At 37.9% G+C, this 18,288-nt stretch overlaps 1 protein-coding gene across 2 annotated transcripts in view; it reads right to left on the minus strand.

Moving 5' to 3' along the window:
* AVL9 (AVL9 cell migration associated) overlaps positions 1-18,288 on the minus strand; it is a gene marked incomplete at both ends in the record, with an annotated part of 54,522 nt that overhangs the window by 30,164 nt on the left and 6,070 nt on the right. For both annotated transcript variants that reach the window (XM_080701391.1, XM_080701390.1), the window contains 3 exons: positions 2,354-2,425; positions 6,863-6,948; positions 8,394-8,514. In XM_080701391.1, coding sequence (XP_080557517.1) covers positions 2,354-2,425; positions 6,863-6,948; positions 8,394-8,514 — 279 coding nt within the window. The remainder of the gene's footprint in view (positions 1-2,353; positions 2,426-6,862; positions 6,949-8,393; positions 8,515-18,288) is intronic.

An 18,288-nucleotide genomic window follows, 5' to 3' on the forward strand; every position in this document is an offset into this window, starting at 1 on the left:
TGTGTATCTTTTCAATTTTCTCTCTAGATTTTTTTACGTTATGTTCTTTATTAGGATGCAGAGACTAATATGATCTAGAGTTAGTGAAAACAAATAATACTGCATAGTTTTTCTACTATGTAAGTAAAAGTCATTTTATTTTTAATATATAGGCTATTATATGCACATGAACTACCAGACCTTCTGAAGTGAGTTCTCTGCATGCTATGCCTCAATTAGAGACAGATAAAACTGGATCCATGTCTAAGAAAAGTAGATACTCCTTCTCTGAGATACATCTTTACTTATAAAATGAGAATTATAATACATCTCAATGCTGTTATGAAGATAAAAGTAGCAATTATATATACATATATAAATCTGGTATAGAATTAATAGCTGACACAAATCCTATTTGGCTACTATTATTATTATAATTGCCCTCTGAAGAGTGGTTATTCAGGAAACCCCTCAAAATGTGATTTTTTTTTTTTTTGGTGGTACTGGGGTTCGTGGAAGCCCTTCTACCTCCGGGCTACACTCCCAGACCTATATATTTTTTATATTTTTGAAACAGGGTCTCTTACACCAGCGCGGCTGGTTTCGAACCTACGCGATCCTCCTGTCTCCGCCTCGCAAGCACGGCCAAAATGTGATTTTTTTATATCTGATATTCCTGTGCTTTGGTCACTTGGCCCAATACACAAAAGTATACCAATTTTCTGACATTGGGTCTTTTTTTAAAAAAACCATTCCTTTTCTAGATTATTCTTGCCTTATATTTAAAATTACTATTTTAGAAGTAGCATTCTCGTCAAAATCTTAACAACTCATGGTATAAGATTATTATTATTCAGGGTTTCTCTTTTCTCTTTGCAATATTAGGTATTGAATCCAGGGGCACTCTACCACTGAACTACATCACCAGCCTTTTTTTTTTTGGTGGTGGTACTGGGGATGGAACCCTTCTACCTCTGGGCTATAGTCCAAGACTTATTTTATATTTTATTTAGAAACAAGGTCTGTTAAGCCAGAGAGGCTGGCTTCGAACCTGCGTGATCCTCCCGTCTCTGCCTCCCCAGCACAGGGATTACAAGCGTGGGCACCACGCCTGGCATCTCCAGCCTTTTTTAAGACAGAGTGTTGCTAAGTTGCCTAGTCTGGCCTCGAACCTGTGATACTTATTCCTCAGCCTTCTGAGTAGCTGGGTTTACATACATGTACCATGGTGCCTGGCCAGGGTTTCTTTTTTTAGCTTAGCAATAAAAATTAAAATAAATTTTATCTTAAAATAATTTACATAAGTACATTTAAATTGCCTGTAGGGCACAGGAAAGTGGACAATTACAAAAGAAAACATTAAAAAACCTACATATGGCAAATAGGCTAGTGAAATATTTTCAATGTTGTTTTAGGGTAGCCACAGAAATGGTTGATACAGTAACCATATAGATCTAAGATATTCATATGTTTTGATCTGGATTAAACCCCACAAAGGGGATTTTTGAGTCATATTTCACATATAGAATTAGACTGGAAAGGTATTATCCCATTAGTAACAAACATAAAGCACTGCAAATAAGACAGCTAAGAAAATCAAGAAGTGTCTTGCATTTTCTTTTTTTGTGGATTTTCTTTTTAAAAGCAAATGATTATACACTTGGACCTGATCAATTTGTACCTAGAAGAAACAAAGTTCTGATAGTACAATTTTACTATGTCATTTCTTTTCCTCAAACATTTTCAAATTTAAAGAGCAAGTTAAGGCTAAAATTTTTCACTGGCACAGTCATGAATTTCTCTAACATCAATGAGTAATTATAATATTTTTAATTTTAGTAAAAATATTTATCCAAAGTCCTAGGAACACAACAAAAAAGAATAAATTAACTATATCAGCTACCTCATTTTGGTTGAGTGTCAACCTCCAAACCACAACTTATCAGATTACCTAGTCTTGGGTAGAGGCCACAAATGAGAGTAAAACTGCCAAAAGGCAAAAAAGAGGCTGTAGAAGTATAAATAATAAGCTCCTGATTCTTTTTTTTTTTTTTCAGTATGGGAGACCGAACCCAGAGGCATTATACCTCCGAGTTACACCCCCAGTCCTATTCTATTTTTTATTTTCAAACAAGACTTCATCAAATTGCAGAGCTAAGTTAGCTGAGGCTGGCCATGAACCTGTGATCCTCCTGTCTGAACTTCCCAAGTACTGGGATTACAGGTGTGCACCACCATGCCAGGCTACCCCTGGTTAATTCTAACAAATTACTGTTCTCATGAATCATTTCCTACTCTGATAATGCTTTATTCTCAAGTAAACACCTGCCAGGAAAGTTGAGCACATTTGTGAACAAGTTACTTGGTCTCTTACCAGCTTGCTTAGGACACAGACACTTTTCTGAACGGTCTCTCTGGTGATATCTGCTTGCCTTACTTTCAATGCCTATTATAAACAAATAGTCATTATCAGAAATATTTCATAGCAATATTTAGAAAATGTATCTTTCAATAAAAAACAGTAACTGAATAGAAATTTCTTACATTTAAATATAAAAGGTAATTTTTGAGAATCTCAGAAAATATTTATTGAATGAATGAATGTCAACCTGAGCCTATGTCCAGATAGGCACTAGGAATATAAGTGAAGGGACAATCCCCACCCTGAAAGTATTTACCGGCTTTTTTCATCACACTCAAATCTACCTTTCAATGCCAACCAACCACTGCTGACTCTGGTTTTCACGTGGACAGCCCTTTCCGAGGCCTATATTTCTGGTGAGAACGGGCTCATTCAAGAGATGACACAATCAGCTCATGTTTCCATAGATGGAAGAACCATCAGGAGTTCTGTTAAACTGCTTGTTCTGTGCAGCCGGCATCTGTTCTGGCACACCTGTTCTGCAGCCCAGCACTGAGCAGAGCTCACTCTTCAGTGATGTAACAATCACAAGACGCCTGCAGTCCTCTAGTAGTAGAAACACACCCTGATTCAATCAAGTTCCCTCCAAGGCTGTGTGGGATGGGAGAATGACTCTTCTGCCTTTAGTGTGCTGCCTGATAGCTCCTTGGGTCTGTCCAGTGGACCAAGGGGCCCGGCTATCTTAACATGATCGATGGCTTATCATAAAATTACATCGAGTAGCCTTTTGTCTAGACTGGATTTATCCATTATGTCCTCCTACCTTCATTCAAAAGGAATTAAAATCTTTCTCCTAAGCTCTAGGTCCTTTTGATATATGAGTTTTCTATCCAGTTTTTCATAGGAGGCTAGACAAAAAATGGGCAACTCTAATATATACTCGGAATATATACAGGATATGAGAATTATTGGTAACAAAAAGACAAAAGAAACACCCAGAAGAAATAATTTTAGTAGTGTTTAATGAGTTATGGGGGATAAGAGAAAATAAGGAAAATGATTTCTGAAGAAAAGGCAGCAGCTTAGTTCAACTCAAATATGAGTATATAAGTGTAACAACATGTAACAAAATCAAATGCATAAAACTACCAGGCTCTTACTTTCTTAGGCTTTTTAAAATATTCTTTAGATTTATTTCATTGTTTATTAGGCTTTTATTATTCTTTAGATTTATTTCATTTTCCCAGTTTTACTGAGTCAAAACTAACAAAGATCACATACATTTAAGGTATATTTAATATGAAATAACATCTTTAGTTTTAGATTCAGTTATTCATTCCACAAACAACTTAGTGTGTCCTATGTTCTAGGTCCTGTGCTTAGAGGGTTATTTCACAGTAGCTTAACTATTCTGGATAGACTAGAATTTATACCTTTAGTTATGTCAAGAACTAGTTTAGTTAGAAATGGTTTGAAATAGTTTAGTTAGAAATGGTTTGAAGAAAAAATTCTCACACTCAGAGCAAATGTGATAAAACATTAAGAATTGCTGAATCTACACGATGGGTATGTACGTGTTCAGTGTGTTCTTCTTTTAGTATATCTGTATGTTTGAAATTTTCATTATAAGGAGGATACAAATTTTTAAAAATTTACTAAGTTATTGTTCACCTGAGGTAGCTTTTAAATCTAGCAATTGCCCAGACTCCAGCTGTACAGATTCTCAAGTCAGTGGGAGGACAGAATGGGCACAAATATTAGCACACACACACGTACAACAAAACAAAGCAAAGCAAAACTAACCCTGCAGGCTGAAAACCAGTTTTAGTGCAGAGCTTATCAATCTTGACTACATATTAGAACCACTTGGGGAGCTTTTAAAACGCGTGATGCCAGAATATTAAATTGGAATCTTTGGAGTGGGACTCTCATTCTTGGTTTTTAAAGCTCTCAGCTGATTCCAATTTGTGGCTGAGTGTGAGTACTACCCACTGTTTTAGAGGATCAATGGCCTCATGAGAGGAAAGAGATTTTTACTCAGAACAATCATCCCGGAGCTGGGCATGGTAGCACATGCCCATAATCCCAGTACTTGGGAGGCAGAGACAGGAGAACTGCAGGTTTAAAGCCGGCCTCAGCAACTTAGTGAGGCTCTCAGCAACTTAAAGAGGCTGTTTCCAAATAAAAAATAATATTAGGGTATAGATAGGAGGTAGAATGCCTCTGCCTCTGGTTTCAATTTCTAGCATTACACACAAAAGAAACACCACCACAAAAAAAAGATGCAGTACAGATCAAAAGTGCTATGGTTTAGCTATAAAATGTCTCCCTGAGAGGCTCATAACCTGGGCAGGGCGGCCAGGTTCAGAGATGGGCACAGCTAGCGGGGTGGGTACTGGGGATGGCCTTGGAGACCCTAAACACCAGGAGGTGAAAGCAGGAGCTAGCCAGCCAGGGACGGGACCCTTCTTCCTCTAAGTTGGGCCTGTCAGGGATTTTGGTCACAGCAATGAAAAAGCTGACTAGACCACAAAGCAGAAAAATGTAAGCGCCACCAATCTTAGTTCATTAGAAAAGGATACAGATATAGTAAACAGTAAACATTACTCGGACAGGTAATTTAAGAACAATCTTTATTGGTTATAGGTAATTTAGATAACCTGTTAGCAGTTGAAAGCTACTGTTAAGTACACTGTAGTACTTCTAAATTTTTTATTTTTGGCTGTACTGGGGATGGAACCTAAGGGCATTCTACCTCTGAGCTACATGCCCAGCCTTATTTTTTATTACTTATTCTGAAACAGGGTCTCACTAAATTACGGAGGACCTCACTAAATAGTTGAGGCTGTCTTCGAACCTGCAATCCTCCTGTCTCAGCTTCCCAAATGTTATTACAAGCTAACACCACCACACCCAGCTTTTTATGTTGTTTTAAAAACACATATTACTACCCCATTTATCTAAGTTATATGCTATTAAATAAAATTATAAAAGGCCAATGAATTGGACTGAGCTCCTGCACCAGACCAAATAGAACAAACAATATACAGTTTAATCTTAGTTATGAAGCTTTGGATGTTGCAGGCATCTCTAGCTATAACTGACTTACTAGCTTTTACGCCTAAATTCCATTTTTCTAAAAATGCTGTCTAATCATGCTAGTTGCTAGTATTCTCTGGTTCTGGGAGTTTCCCAATTAATAAGTGGCTTTTGGTCTTGCTTTGCTCAAATCAACTCTACTAAATTTAAATGGTCAATAGTTTTGCTATAGTTTGGAGAAACAGCCCTAAAGACCCATGTGACTATGAGCCTGTGGTGCTTGTGGAAGGGGTGGAACCTTTAAGAGGGAGGGCCTGGCAGGAGGAAGTTTGGTCTCCGGGGTGTGCCCCTGAAGGGAATACTGGGACCCACTGCTTCCTGGAAGCCAGGAGGCGAGCAGCCTCCTCCCCTGTGCACTCCCACCATGACGTGCCGCTGCGGCACGGGTCCAAAGGCAATGTGGCACAAGACCAGGCGCTGAAACCTCTGAAACTACTGAGACAAAGCAAACCTCCCTGTAGGTTTATTATCTCAGGTAAAAGAAACAGAAAACTGACTAACATAACTACCAAACATTAGAAATAAACATTTCAGACACTGAAAGTTAAATACAGTGCTTCAAAGACAAATGGACAGTTTGGGTATCAATATCTAAAGTAAAGGAAGTGGATGAAGGGATAGGAAGGCTATGGGAGGGAGAGGCAGGAAAGGGGACATACTGGGGGAAAAATTGACAAAAATTATGTTATGCTATGAACAAATATAATATAATGAATCCCACATTTATTATAATAAGCCACCAATAAAAACAATGTACAAAATGTACAATTACGTAATAGTAGCTACTATCAAAACATTGTATATCAATTGATAGTATTACAGTAACAGTTACAAATTATTTATAAAACTCTAAAATAAAACCAGGTATGGTGGCATCTGCCTGCAATTCCAGGATTTGGGAGGCTAAGACAAAAGGATCACAGGTTTGAGGCCCACCTCAGCAACTTAGTAAGACACTCAGCAATTTAGCAAGACCCTGTTTCTAAATAAAAAAGGTTGGGGGAATAGCTTGGAAGTAGAATGCCCCTGAGATCAATCTCTAGTACCACCACCAAAAAAAAAAAAAAAAAAAAAGAAAAAGAAAATCTGAAACAAAGTCAAGTACAATAACACATGGCTGTAATCCCAGCTACTTGGGAAGGTAAATCAGTAGGTCCCCAAGTTCGAGGCCAGCCCGAGTAACTTAGTGAGCCCCTGTCAAGGCCTGGGGATGTAACTCAACAGTAGAGTGTTTCCCTAGCACGCTCAAGGCCCTCAGTTCAATCGCAGTACTAAGACAGACAGACAGACAGACGACAGACACCTAAAACAACATCACAGGCACCATAGGAAGAATGAAGACTACATGTTTCCTTAAGTGACTAATATATAAGAAAGGATACTGGAGATTTTTCTGGCTTTGTTCACCATTAATTATCATACCTTGGCTTCAATTTGTCGATAGCAAGAGATACCATATACTGTGGCTCCACTTCCATTTCTGGGTGGTAAGTGAAAAAACACAGTATCTAAGAGATACAAAAAAACACGTTAATACCTGGTGAATTATCCTTACTAATAAATAATAAAATTTGAAGTTATCATAATGTATTCATTAACACAAATGACAATATACTAAGAAACTTAGATCATATAGTAACAAGCCAAACAGTGTAAAATTACAGAAAATACTTTATATACATAGGATTGTTCCAGATTAAAAGAAAGGGGAGTCATAAAAACCAATGGCAAGCCGGGCGTGGTGGCGCACGCTTGTAATCCCCGCGCTTGGGAGGTGGAGACAGGAGGATCGCACAGGTTCGAAGCCAGCCGCGCTGGCGTAAGAGACCAAATAAAAAAGTATTAAAATAGGTCTGGGAGTGTAGCCCGGAGGTAGAAGGACTTCCAGGAACCCCAGTACCACCACCAAAACAAAAACAAAAACAAAAAACAATGGCAACACGTGAGTCTTAAATATATCTAAGACAACTGGGAAAACTGAGACATAAATCAGAAGTTAGATGGTGTTTGTTCTGTAATTAATAATCTTTGTGGTGATAATGGTACTAGAAGTTATGCTAGGGAATTACCTCATTCTGAGAAGATGCATGCTTATGTTTTTAGAGGTAAAGTATCTGTCATTGTTTCCAACTGATTTTAAAACTACAGACAAAACTGTATATATACACAAACACAAAGAAAATGTGTAGAATATTCTCTGTAATCTTAGTTCAGATTTTCTGAATGTTTGAAAACTTTCATAATAAAAAAGAACAAAAAAAGACTTCTGAGGTTACAAATCCTCTATTTAAATTTTATGTTAAACTGAATAGTAACATTTGGTTCATTTCATAAGAAAATTATTAAATCCTGTATAAGAAAAACAAGTAATCAATTTAAATATGATCTGGCATTCTGGCAGAACCTCTAATATCATGATTAAATAGTCCTTTATTAAATTTTGCAAAGCACCCAGTGATAGGGTAGGAGACTCAGTGAGTGCTTCACAGCACCGCTTTCTTTAGAGTGTGAACATGTTCTGTACACAAGCAACAACCTTTAAGTACAGACCTGTGACAGCAGTGGCTCAGAGGTGGAAAGACAGTCTCAGCTCTTTCCAGGTGGGCAATGAGTACTAACAGGAAGCCTGCAGCTACAGCCTCAAGCAGTGTCAGCTAACACAGGTAAGCCTCATTTTTTGTCTGAGAGGAGTTTTAAGTATAATTGTAGAGAGTACTCCCAGTGGCAGCTATTCTCCTCTGGCTACTCACTTAGGTAGCCAGGCCAAGGATCACCAGCCAAGGCCAATGCAAGTCCAGCACTCTCTGGAGGTTCTCCGGTACACAATTAATCATCTGCAAACAGCCATGAGAGGCCGAGTCTTTCATTTACCAAAGTACTTAGAATCATATTATGTCTTGGCAAATTTTTCAAATATAGCACCTATTCACTGCTCCACTGATTTGTTACATACCTTCTTGGTAGTTGTGCGCGCCGTCAGGTAAGGCAAGGAAGGGCAAATATTTCCATTCTTCAGGTAAAGTTTGGCTGTCGTGTCCATCTTCTGGAATCAGGGGCGGGTAAGAGAATTCAACCTAAAATGGTAAGGGATGTTAGCCAAAAGCTGGTTGATCAAAGGGAGTTACTGTATTGACAGGCAAACACGCATGCTTCTAGTCCTTGAATGAAACAAGTGAGGATAAGCCATTCCCACTGAGGCCATTTGATGGTATCAACAAAACTGAGGCATAGAAGAGGAAAAAGAAAAGAAAGCCAGATTTGTAAGCCTTTCCCCCTTTTAGGACTCTAGCTGGAATTCCACATGCTTTCTGCTCATAAAACTGCTATATAGAAGTGTAGGATACAACATATCATCCAAAGATTCTATCAGCAAAATTAGGGCTGTTCTAGGCTAATTTGACTTGAGTATTTATAAAATAGTTTCTTTGGGAAAATGTGTTCAGAATTTCAAACAGTCAACTTCTGGAACACAACTCACTCATACACTGTAGACCGCCTGCACTGTGTTGGCAGCGCTCTGCGATTCTTGTCTCTTGCTGGTAGATTTGCTACCAACAAACATTTGCATTTGGAAATTGCCTAACTTGCAAAACAGTTACAGAAACTCCTTTCAATGTCTATATATACATACAACAACTTAACAGCCACACAGAATGATTTAGTCAATCCCCTATTATTGAACGTTTTTTTTAATTTTTTTCACATTATTATAAACTAGTATTACTCAAATGTGATACAGTAAAATATAGGTATGGTTCTAAAATCATTGGAACTTTCCAAATGATATAAATGCTTTCCATGATTTATAATAAGCCCCAATCAGCCACACTCGAGTTTATGCTTATAAGGCTAATTCCTGAAGGGGCTCCTAGAGAGGGGGCTGGTCACTAGAAAGACAACGCCTTGATTAGAAAGATGTTAAGGCCTATCCCTCCACTTCTGGGTAGCAGAGGACCAGCGACTGAGTTCAATTCCAATGGCTGGAGTGTTAATAAATAAAGCCAATGTTAGAACAAGCCTCTAAGTCACTAGCTGGGGTCAGGGAGTTTCCAGGTTAAGAACATTAAGGTGCTGGCAAGCTGGCATGCTGGGAAGGGTGTGGGAGCTCTGTGCCGTGCCCTGCTTTATAATCTTGTTCTACACGTCTCTTTATCTGAGCGTCTCTGGGGTTCCTGGAGACTCCTGAATTTACAGTTAAGTTTGGCATAAGTACAGGTGGCCTGGAGACCTGGGACTTGTAACTGGCAACTGACTGAAGGCAATCTAATGAAAATGAGCCCTTAAACATGTGGCATTTGATGCTAATGCTGGGTAAAGTCAGAATAGGCCGGATTTTAAAATTCTGTTATTTAATTAATTAATTAATTTATTTATTTATTTTGTGTGTGTGTGTGTGTGTGTGTGTGTGTGTGTGTGTGTGGTACTGGGGATTGAACAGAGGTGCATTCTACCTCTGAGGTACACCCCCAACCCTTTTTGTTTTGAAACAAGGTCTTGCTAGGTTGCTGAGGGCCTCACTAAGTTGCTGAGGCTGGCCTTGAACCTGTGATCCTCCTGGTCTTAGCCTCCCGGGGATTATAGGTATATGCCACTATGCTCAGCTTGCTTTGAAAATCTTCAGTTGTTTATCATATTTTGAATACTGGCCACTCTTATTTGTCCCCTTTCTGTGTTTCCAAATTAATCCAGACAGACAAAACACTCATGGCACAGAAACTTAACTCCTGTAAGTTACCTGAGACTCTTAAAAACACTCAGGTAAATCAAAAGACAATTTAAATAATAATGCCAAGTAGACCAAATAATGCCCCTGACAGTGAAGGTGAGAATAGTAGGCTGACTCACTGCCCAACTCCAGGGAAACCATGGCCACTGTGGTTTATGTGAATGGCTCTCCCGGTGGTGTTGCAGGGTCTATACAGCTCTACTGGGCAGTCCTATGGACTTGAGAAAAGTCACAGACAAAACCCAACGTTGAACTCCCCAGAGATTGAGAAGCACTTACCCTGATTACTACCCAGTTGTTTTTTTGTTTTTTTTTTTCCTGGGGATGGAACCCAGGGGCATTCGACCCCCAAGCTACAGCCCCTGCCCTATTTTTTATTCTTTATTTTGAAACAGGGTCTCACTAAGTTACGGAGGGCCTCACTAAGTAGCTGAGGCTGTCCATGAACTGCGATCCTCCGGTCTCAGCCTCCCAAATGCTGGGATTACAAGCGTGTGCCACCACGCCTGGCTTACTACCAAGTATTAAACAGCCAAAGTTCACACCCAAATCTCAAGTTAAATTTAGGGATCAAAGATGGTGTCTGCTGAGGGATTAACACAAGCCTTATGAAAGAGGTCTAAAACGCCCAAGATAATGTTACTAAATTATGCAAATTTCAAGTATCTCTTTGTATAACCAATACTCGTGGCCAAATCTACTTGATTCCAATTATGTTTTACATATTCATATGACAAATGAAGAAGTGAGAAAAAGAAGGCAATGGCTGACTTGTAAAAAGTGAAGTGAATAAAGATGCTCTGACCATGAGGAGCAAGAAGACAACTTTTCTAAATGCTAAATGAGCTATGCTGTGAGGGATAATAAGAAACTATCATATGGCCCTTTTTTGTGCTTCCATGGTGCATTATAGTCTTAGATCATAATGTAAATCATGTTGATGATGACATACATGCACATGTTCTTGGTGCCCTCCTATGGCCCTTTTCACAGTTTAAAAATCAGTTCAGATTCCATTTACTTTGTCCTCAGAAAACAGACTAACAACAAAGAACGACGACAATGACAAGCCCGAGTGGTGGCGCACACCTATAATCCCAGTATTTGGGAGGCCGAGACAGGCAGGTTCGCCACAAGCTTCAGCAACTTAATGAGACCCTGTTTCCTAATAAAAGAATAAAATAGGGCTGGGGTATGGTTTGGAGGCAGAATAACAATAGGTTCTATTCCTAGCACCGCAAAACAAAACACTGCAAAAGCAAAACAACATAGTAACCTAGAGTGAACTTGGAGTACTTCAGAAGTACCCTCTGTTTACTTTTTAACATTGCAATAACCATTCCAATGTCAAGAGAAGGATCAATAAACAGGCTAGGACTGCCAAAAAACAGCACAGATATTACACACATCCATGGCTATAGCATGGCTGAGGAGAGCCCCCCGTCATTCATCTGCTCCGCCTCTTTGTTCGCTAGCAGGTAGAGTAGAGATGATGACGACGATGATGATGATGATGATGATGATTTTTGGGTAGTACTTGAGATTGAGACCAGGGGCATTCTACCTTCAAGCTACATCTCCAGTTCTATTTTAATCTGAAACAGGATCACCCTAGGTTGACCAGACTCTCACTACTTGCTGAGGCTGTCCTCAAACCTTCGATACTCCTGACTCCGCCTCTTAAGTAACAGAATCAAAGGTATGTGCCACTATGTGGGGCTATAGCAGAGATTTTATCTTCTGTTGCTTAGAGGCCAAAGCATTTACTTTCTTAATAGACATACATTTTAGGCACCAAAGTTAAGGCTCTTTCATGATATTTTCCACCTAAAAAAACAATAACCAAAACAGGCCAGGGATGTAGCTCAGCAGTAGAACACCTGAGTAGCACATGTTAAGCCCTGGGTCCAATCCCAAGGGCCACAAAACAAAACGAAGCAATGTCAATGCCCCCTTCACAAGAAAACAAAAACAAAACAAAATATCCTGGAAGTCGAAGACAGGTTTTCTCCCCCAAATCTCTTCAAAAGCCAATACTATAAAAGTAACTGATATTCTTCCTCTTTAGTCTATTACTAAACTGGCAATAGATGACTGTATTTGTTAGTGGTTGACTTTTTAGAATGTTTGGGCTCAACACTCCATTACCTCAGCATGATGGAGGAGGCATGACGCAGAATTTCAGTTTCATTAGTACACTAGGGGCCAGAAAACAGTGCAGACTACAGAGGTAAATGGCACTACTGAGACTTACCAATTAAAAAGGAGTTTGCTTTAAATTAAAGGAAAACAATCTTAGAGTAAAGCATTTGCTTTTTTGGATTTAAGGGAATAAAATGCTCTGCTACTATTTTTTTCCCGATTAAATAGCTGCTTTACTATTATATTTTTCTTAAGAGAGAGTACTTGGTTATGAACAGGAAGATGTGTAATAAGTATTTTAATTAAAATATAGAAATTTATTTTCAATATAATTGTAAATCCCACCAGTATAAAACCAGAATCATACAAAAAACTGTACTATATAGAAGAACATGACATTTTTCTAGTGTCAACATAACTACATAATATAAAGGAAGCTGAATTTTATACTAAAGGTTCTTCTTCTTTTTCCCCCTGGCATTGGAGATTGAACCCAGGGCCATTCTAAATCTGAATTACACCCCCATCCCTTTTTAAAGTTTTTTATTTATTTGTTTATTTTTTGATAATATCAAGTTTCTACCTTTTCACTTTACTCAGTAAAAGTATTTCCTCTTTTATTATTAACTTATTGGTAATAAATTAGAATTTATCCAAATACTTAGATAAATAAGCGATAAGTGGCTTATTTTTTTTTTTGTGTGTGTGTGTGTGCTTTTAATGGTAATTTTTCAATTTTAAAACAGGGACTTGCTAAGTTCCAAGGGCTGACCTGGAACCTGCAATCCTCCTGTCTCAGCCTCTCAAGTACTGGGATTATAGGTGTGTGCCATCATGCCCAGCTAAGGGTTCTTTAAATATGAAAATTAATGCTTCATTATTGTTTTCTACTTTAAAATCAATGGAGCTTCACACAAAAGTTGGCATGCTCATCAACACACAGAGCCAATTAAAGTAAGACTTTATGGAATCATGCTCATTAAAAGAAGTATTTCTTCTAGGAAGAAACAAATCTTTACAAAGAATGAAACTGAGAAAATCTACTAATAAGTATCATCTCTATTAAAGTTAATGATACAATATACCTCATATAAAAATAAATAGTACTATTATAGGGATTTGGTGTTCATTGAAACATCAGTATTTACAGGTGTACAACTCATAAAATAAGAAAATAATCTCAGAAATGGACTTGTTACAGTTTTATTTGTATTTCAGACACACAATTCCCAGTAATACCAGATCAGTTTTTAGAGTTTAAGTAAAGCTAGACAGCTACAAATGTGTTTAAGCATGAATTCTTATTTAAACATTAAAAAAATAATAATAATTATGAAGGATTTTAAATATATTTGACTTACCAAGATCTTTTTATACTGATGAAATCTAGAACTCCTATATTATTTCAAGTAAAAAAAAACTGGTCATATAGCATAAGTAGACATAACTATGTAGAGCCCCTCCCAACTTTTATAAGCTTAAACCTGATAAGTTAAAGAACTGGGAACACACATGTCCAATAAAGTAGAGGTGAATAAACCACGGTATATTTATATAATGGAGCGCTACAGAAAGACCAGATCTGAGCAGCAAGGACGTCCTACGAAAGGACTGACACAGGCGGCAACCCAGGCTGGCGCAGCGATCGCCCTTGGGTGGGTACTGACCAGGAGGAGGCACAGACGAGGATTTTCTGACACGCTGGAACTCTTCTATACCTTGATTTAGACAGCTGTTTTGTACACATATGTGAAAAATTGAGCCATGCCTTGAGTTGTGTGTGTTTATCCTGGAAACTAAACCCAGGGGCTTTCTACCTCTGAGCTTTACCCCAGCCCTATTTTATTTTGAAACAGGGTCTCACTAACGTGGAGAGGGCTTTGCTCTATTGCTGAGGCTGGTCATGAACCTATCTCCTGTCTCAGCCTCCCAATACTGGGGAGTTTCATGTACTTTATTGTTCATAAATTCTACATTGGTTTAAGGAAATACTTAAAAAAGGGCTGAGGAGAGCTGGGTGTGGTGGCGCAGGCTTGTAATCCCAGCATTCTGGAGGCTGAGACAGGAGGATCATGGTTAGTGGCCAGTTTCAGCTACTTAGTGAGGTCCTTTGCAATTTAGTGAAACCCTGTTTCAAAATAATGAATAAATAGCACACGATGTGCATTAACAAACATATCAATGTCAATCACTAAGCCAAACATAAGGAGGAGGGAGGGGGAAGGAACTGGGTAAGGACTAACTGGGTGATGTGTGCATGTGTGCCTTTACCATCCTGTACCCCACTAAGATGTATGATGAAAATACACCAATAAAAAATTTAAAAAAAGTAAAATAGAGCTGGGGGTATAGATCAAGAGGCAGAATGCCCCTGGGTTCCATCCTCAGGAATGAAAAAAAAAAGATATTGGTTATAAAGTTTCTCCATTAAAGACATTTTAAGGACTTACACAAAAAGTGAAGAGGAATCAAAGACAGTTTTCTGAATGTGATGATGCAAATGGACAATTATTTTAAAAAGTCACTTATCTTTAAACCTCAACTTCCTAATCTAGAAAAGGGAGCTAATAACTCCTTTATGTTGTTCTCAAAAACATAAAGATGATAGCAAAGCTACAAAAACCATTTTTCTTGCAGGAAAAGATCAATCAGAAACTTCCTACTAAATTATTTAAATCAACTTTTCTAGTGTCATGAATGTTAGCAATCTTTTAAACATCAATTTATTTGTAAGAAGGCTTTAAGGTTTATTTCAAAACCTATGACTCAGTCATTTTATTTCCCATAAGAGATCTGGTAGATGTGTCTCCCAATCCATGGAAAAGAGAAGCAAAGGATTAGAAGACAGGAAGGGTGGGGAAGCTGAAAACGACAACACCAACACTTCTCTGTACGCTGCCAACAGTGACCAGGAACTGCTAATATTTCCACCATCTCTGTCATCTCCGATGGACTATCAAATGCCTAGCGGAGTCAAAGGCAGGTGCCAAACACTTTATGTTAAAACAAACCAAGAACATCAGGGTGCAACAAGTGACATCTGCTACGCAGACGGAGTTGCCCAGACTAACTTAAATTGTGTCTAGTATATTTTATTTCAAATTCCATTTTAATAAGATCTAGATGAAAAAAATGACTAAAATAAGCTGCATACTTGAGAATAGTATTTAGCCACAAGGGCATTCTTTGCAGCATTATTCAAATAGTGAAAAATGCGACCTAAGTGTCTAAAAGGAGATCAGTTGGATATATACATAAATATCTGTGTGTATGTACGTATGTATTATGTATGTACATATGTATGTATGTTTTTGGTACCATGGATAAACCCAGGGCCTTCTATCTCTGCCTACACCTCCAGCCCTACTTTACTATTATTATTATTATTTTAAATTTATTTTGAAACAAGGTCTCACTAAGTTGCAAAAGGGCTCACTATAAGCTGCTGAGACTGGCTGCGAACCTATAATCCTGTTTCAGTCTCCCAAGTACTAGGATTGTAGGCATGTGCCATCATGCCTGGATCACAATGCCCAGTTTAAATAACAATATTTCTCAAAACAAAAACTATTTAGTAATTTGAAAATGTAATTTAGTATTTGTTAGTGTGGAAAAATATTAATGGTAAATTGTTACCTGAAAAAGGTGGTCAATAAAACAGAACTACAGTATCATGCAGGTTATAGTATGATACATTTTGGGAAAAGATAATTAAATATATTCATGGAATGGTAACAGGAGGGATATTCATCAAGGTGTAAAAGAATAGATCTGTCTAGGACACAGGATTTTAAGTGTTATTTTTCCTTACTAGATAGTTACATACTAACTGTATATAACAACAGTTACCTACAATTATTCTCAAAACAGGTGGTATATAATTTTAAATTGTCAAAAATATCAGTTTAGACAATATCTTTTAAAGATATTTTAAGGAGAACTTGACTTTTTTTTTTATCTGATGGCATCTTAACCAAATATAATAGAACCACTCTTACTCAAGCAGTACCAGGTATGTAGGTAGACTCCTCTCCCTATACCATCTTCCTTCTCTTGAAGTGCCCACGCCTAGCAGACCAGGGTCCTTCTGTGGTCTTCTCTTAACTAGCAAAATGTACATTCAGCAAAGGTTCTGAATCACATTAGTAACAAGAAGAATGTTACCACAGTGTATTGTACTAGGGATCAGACTTAAGCCAAAGGTTGGGGGGGGGGGGATGAGCCATTTCCTGGCTAGCTGGAATTACGAGACGGCAAAGGAATCTTCCTGCTATTTCTAAATTTCCACTGCACAAGTTGACACCCACTCTGCTTAGCCATGATGCAGATACTAAAGGGAAACTACTCCAATGTTCTAAATGTGAGTGCTGCAGCCCTGAAAGGGCAGAGATTTTTCCCAGTTCAGCATATTCAAAAAAATGGACCAAAATCAGAGAAAACGTCACCAAAATATTAAAATATAAGAAATAAAAGTGAATGCCAGGTGTGGTTGCACACACCTGGAACCCTAGTACTTGGGAGGCTGAAACAGGAGGATCACAGGTTTGAAGACAGCCTTAGCAAGTACAGAGACTAAGCAACCTAGCAAGACAGTTCCAAAATAAAAAATAAAAAGGGCTGGGGGTGTAGCTTGGAGGTAAAATGCAATCTTCTTTCATGATAGTTTATCTAAAACTAGTAATTAAAAAGAATCTTAAAGTGTTATTCTTCTCTAATTTCTGGCCCTCCAGCGCTTTGTTCTTTCTGTCCCAGTCCTGCTTACTCAAACAAGCATCATAAATAATACCTCCTGAATGTCACTACAGGACTCCATCAATAGCAGGTGCCCAAACAACAGGCTTTTGCAGAGCCATCTGTCACCAAAATCTGAATGTGTCAGAGCCTAAGTACAGCCCCATTATTCTAACAGACTCCACCCCCTAATCTCAATCCACCTCGGAATTTGCAGGGCCACATTCCGCTCCCCAGGGAGACTTCCCTCTGACAGTCTTCTCACGTCAACAGGAAACTATACCTCTCTCATGGCACTGCTCTTGGTTGCTTCAGGCATTCTTGTAACTACTATTAACATTGGTTCCATAACTGGCTCTATAATGCTTTTTTAGAAGCAGTCTGATAAAACTTTAAGAATTAAAATCACTAAGTATATTAGACCATGAACTCTATCAGAAAAGTAGTAAAAAAAAATCAAGTAGTAATTCTGACTTTTTATAACATTACTTTGAGGGGAAAAAAAACCTGTTTCCTATTAATTTGAGTGTTTAAAAAAATTCCAGCTTGCTGAGCATGGTGGCATATGTTTATAATCCCAGTACTTGGGAGGCTGAGATAGGAGGATCACAGGTATGAAGCCAGCTTCAGCAACTTAGTGAGACTTTGTTTCCAAATAAAAAATAAAATAGGTCTAGGGGTGTAGCCTGGAGGTAGAAAAGGCCCATGAGTTCCATCCTTAGTACCACAAAATTAATTAATTAATTAAAGTCTATCTATAAAAGAGCCAGATCTGATATATATTTTATTATATTACTTAGCAAAAATTATGGCTAATCTAACAAATACAGCTTATATATTCAAACAAAACTCTGACATTCAACCTATAAGCAAATTTACTATAAATGGGTGTACAGCAAATATTTCATGTTCAAAATAATTTCAGTTATGTTTTTAAAGCAGAATAGTCCTTTGCTAAATGACTAAATTTAAGAAAATCAGATAAAAGTTGAATGAATATTTCAAAACAATTTTATTTATATATATTTTTGCTACTGGAGACTGAATTCATTCTATCTTTGAGCTACATCCCCAGCCCAATTTTCTAATTTATTTGGAAATCAATTAGTCTTACTGATTAGTAAGAAGAAATAAGTAGATAGAAAGGACGCAGACAGGAAGGAAAAAGTAAAATATAACTTTAATATAGGAACCTGGACTTAGCTGGGCATGGTGGCACATGCTTGTCATCCCCGTAATCCCAGCACTT

This window comes from Muscardinus avellanarius (assembly GCF_963383645.1).
Source record: "Muscardinus avellanarius genome assembly, chromosome: 9".
NCBI lineage: Eukaryota > Metazoa > Chordata > Mammalia > Rodentia > Gliridae > Muscardinus > Muscardinus avellanarius.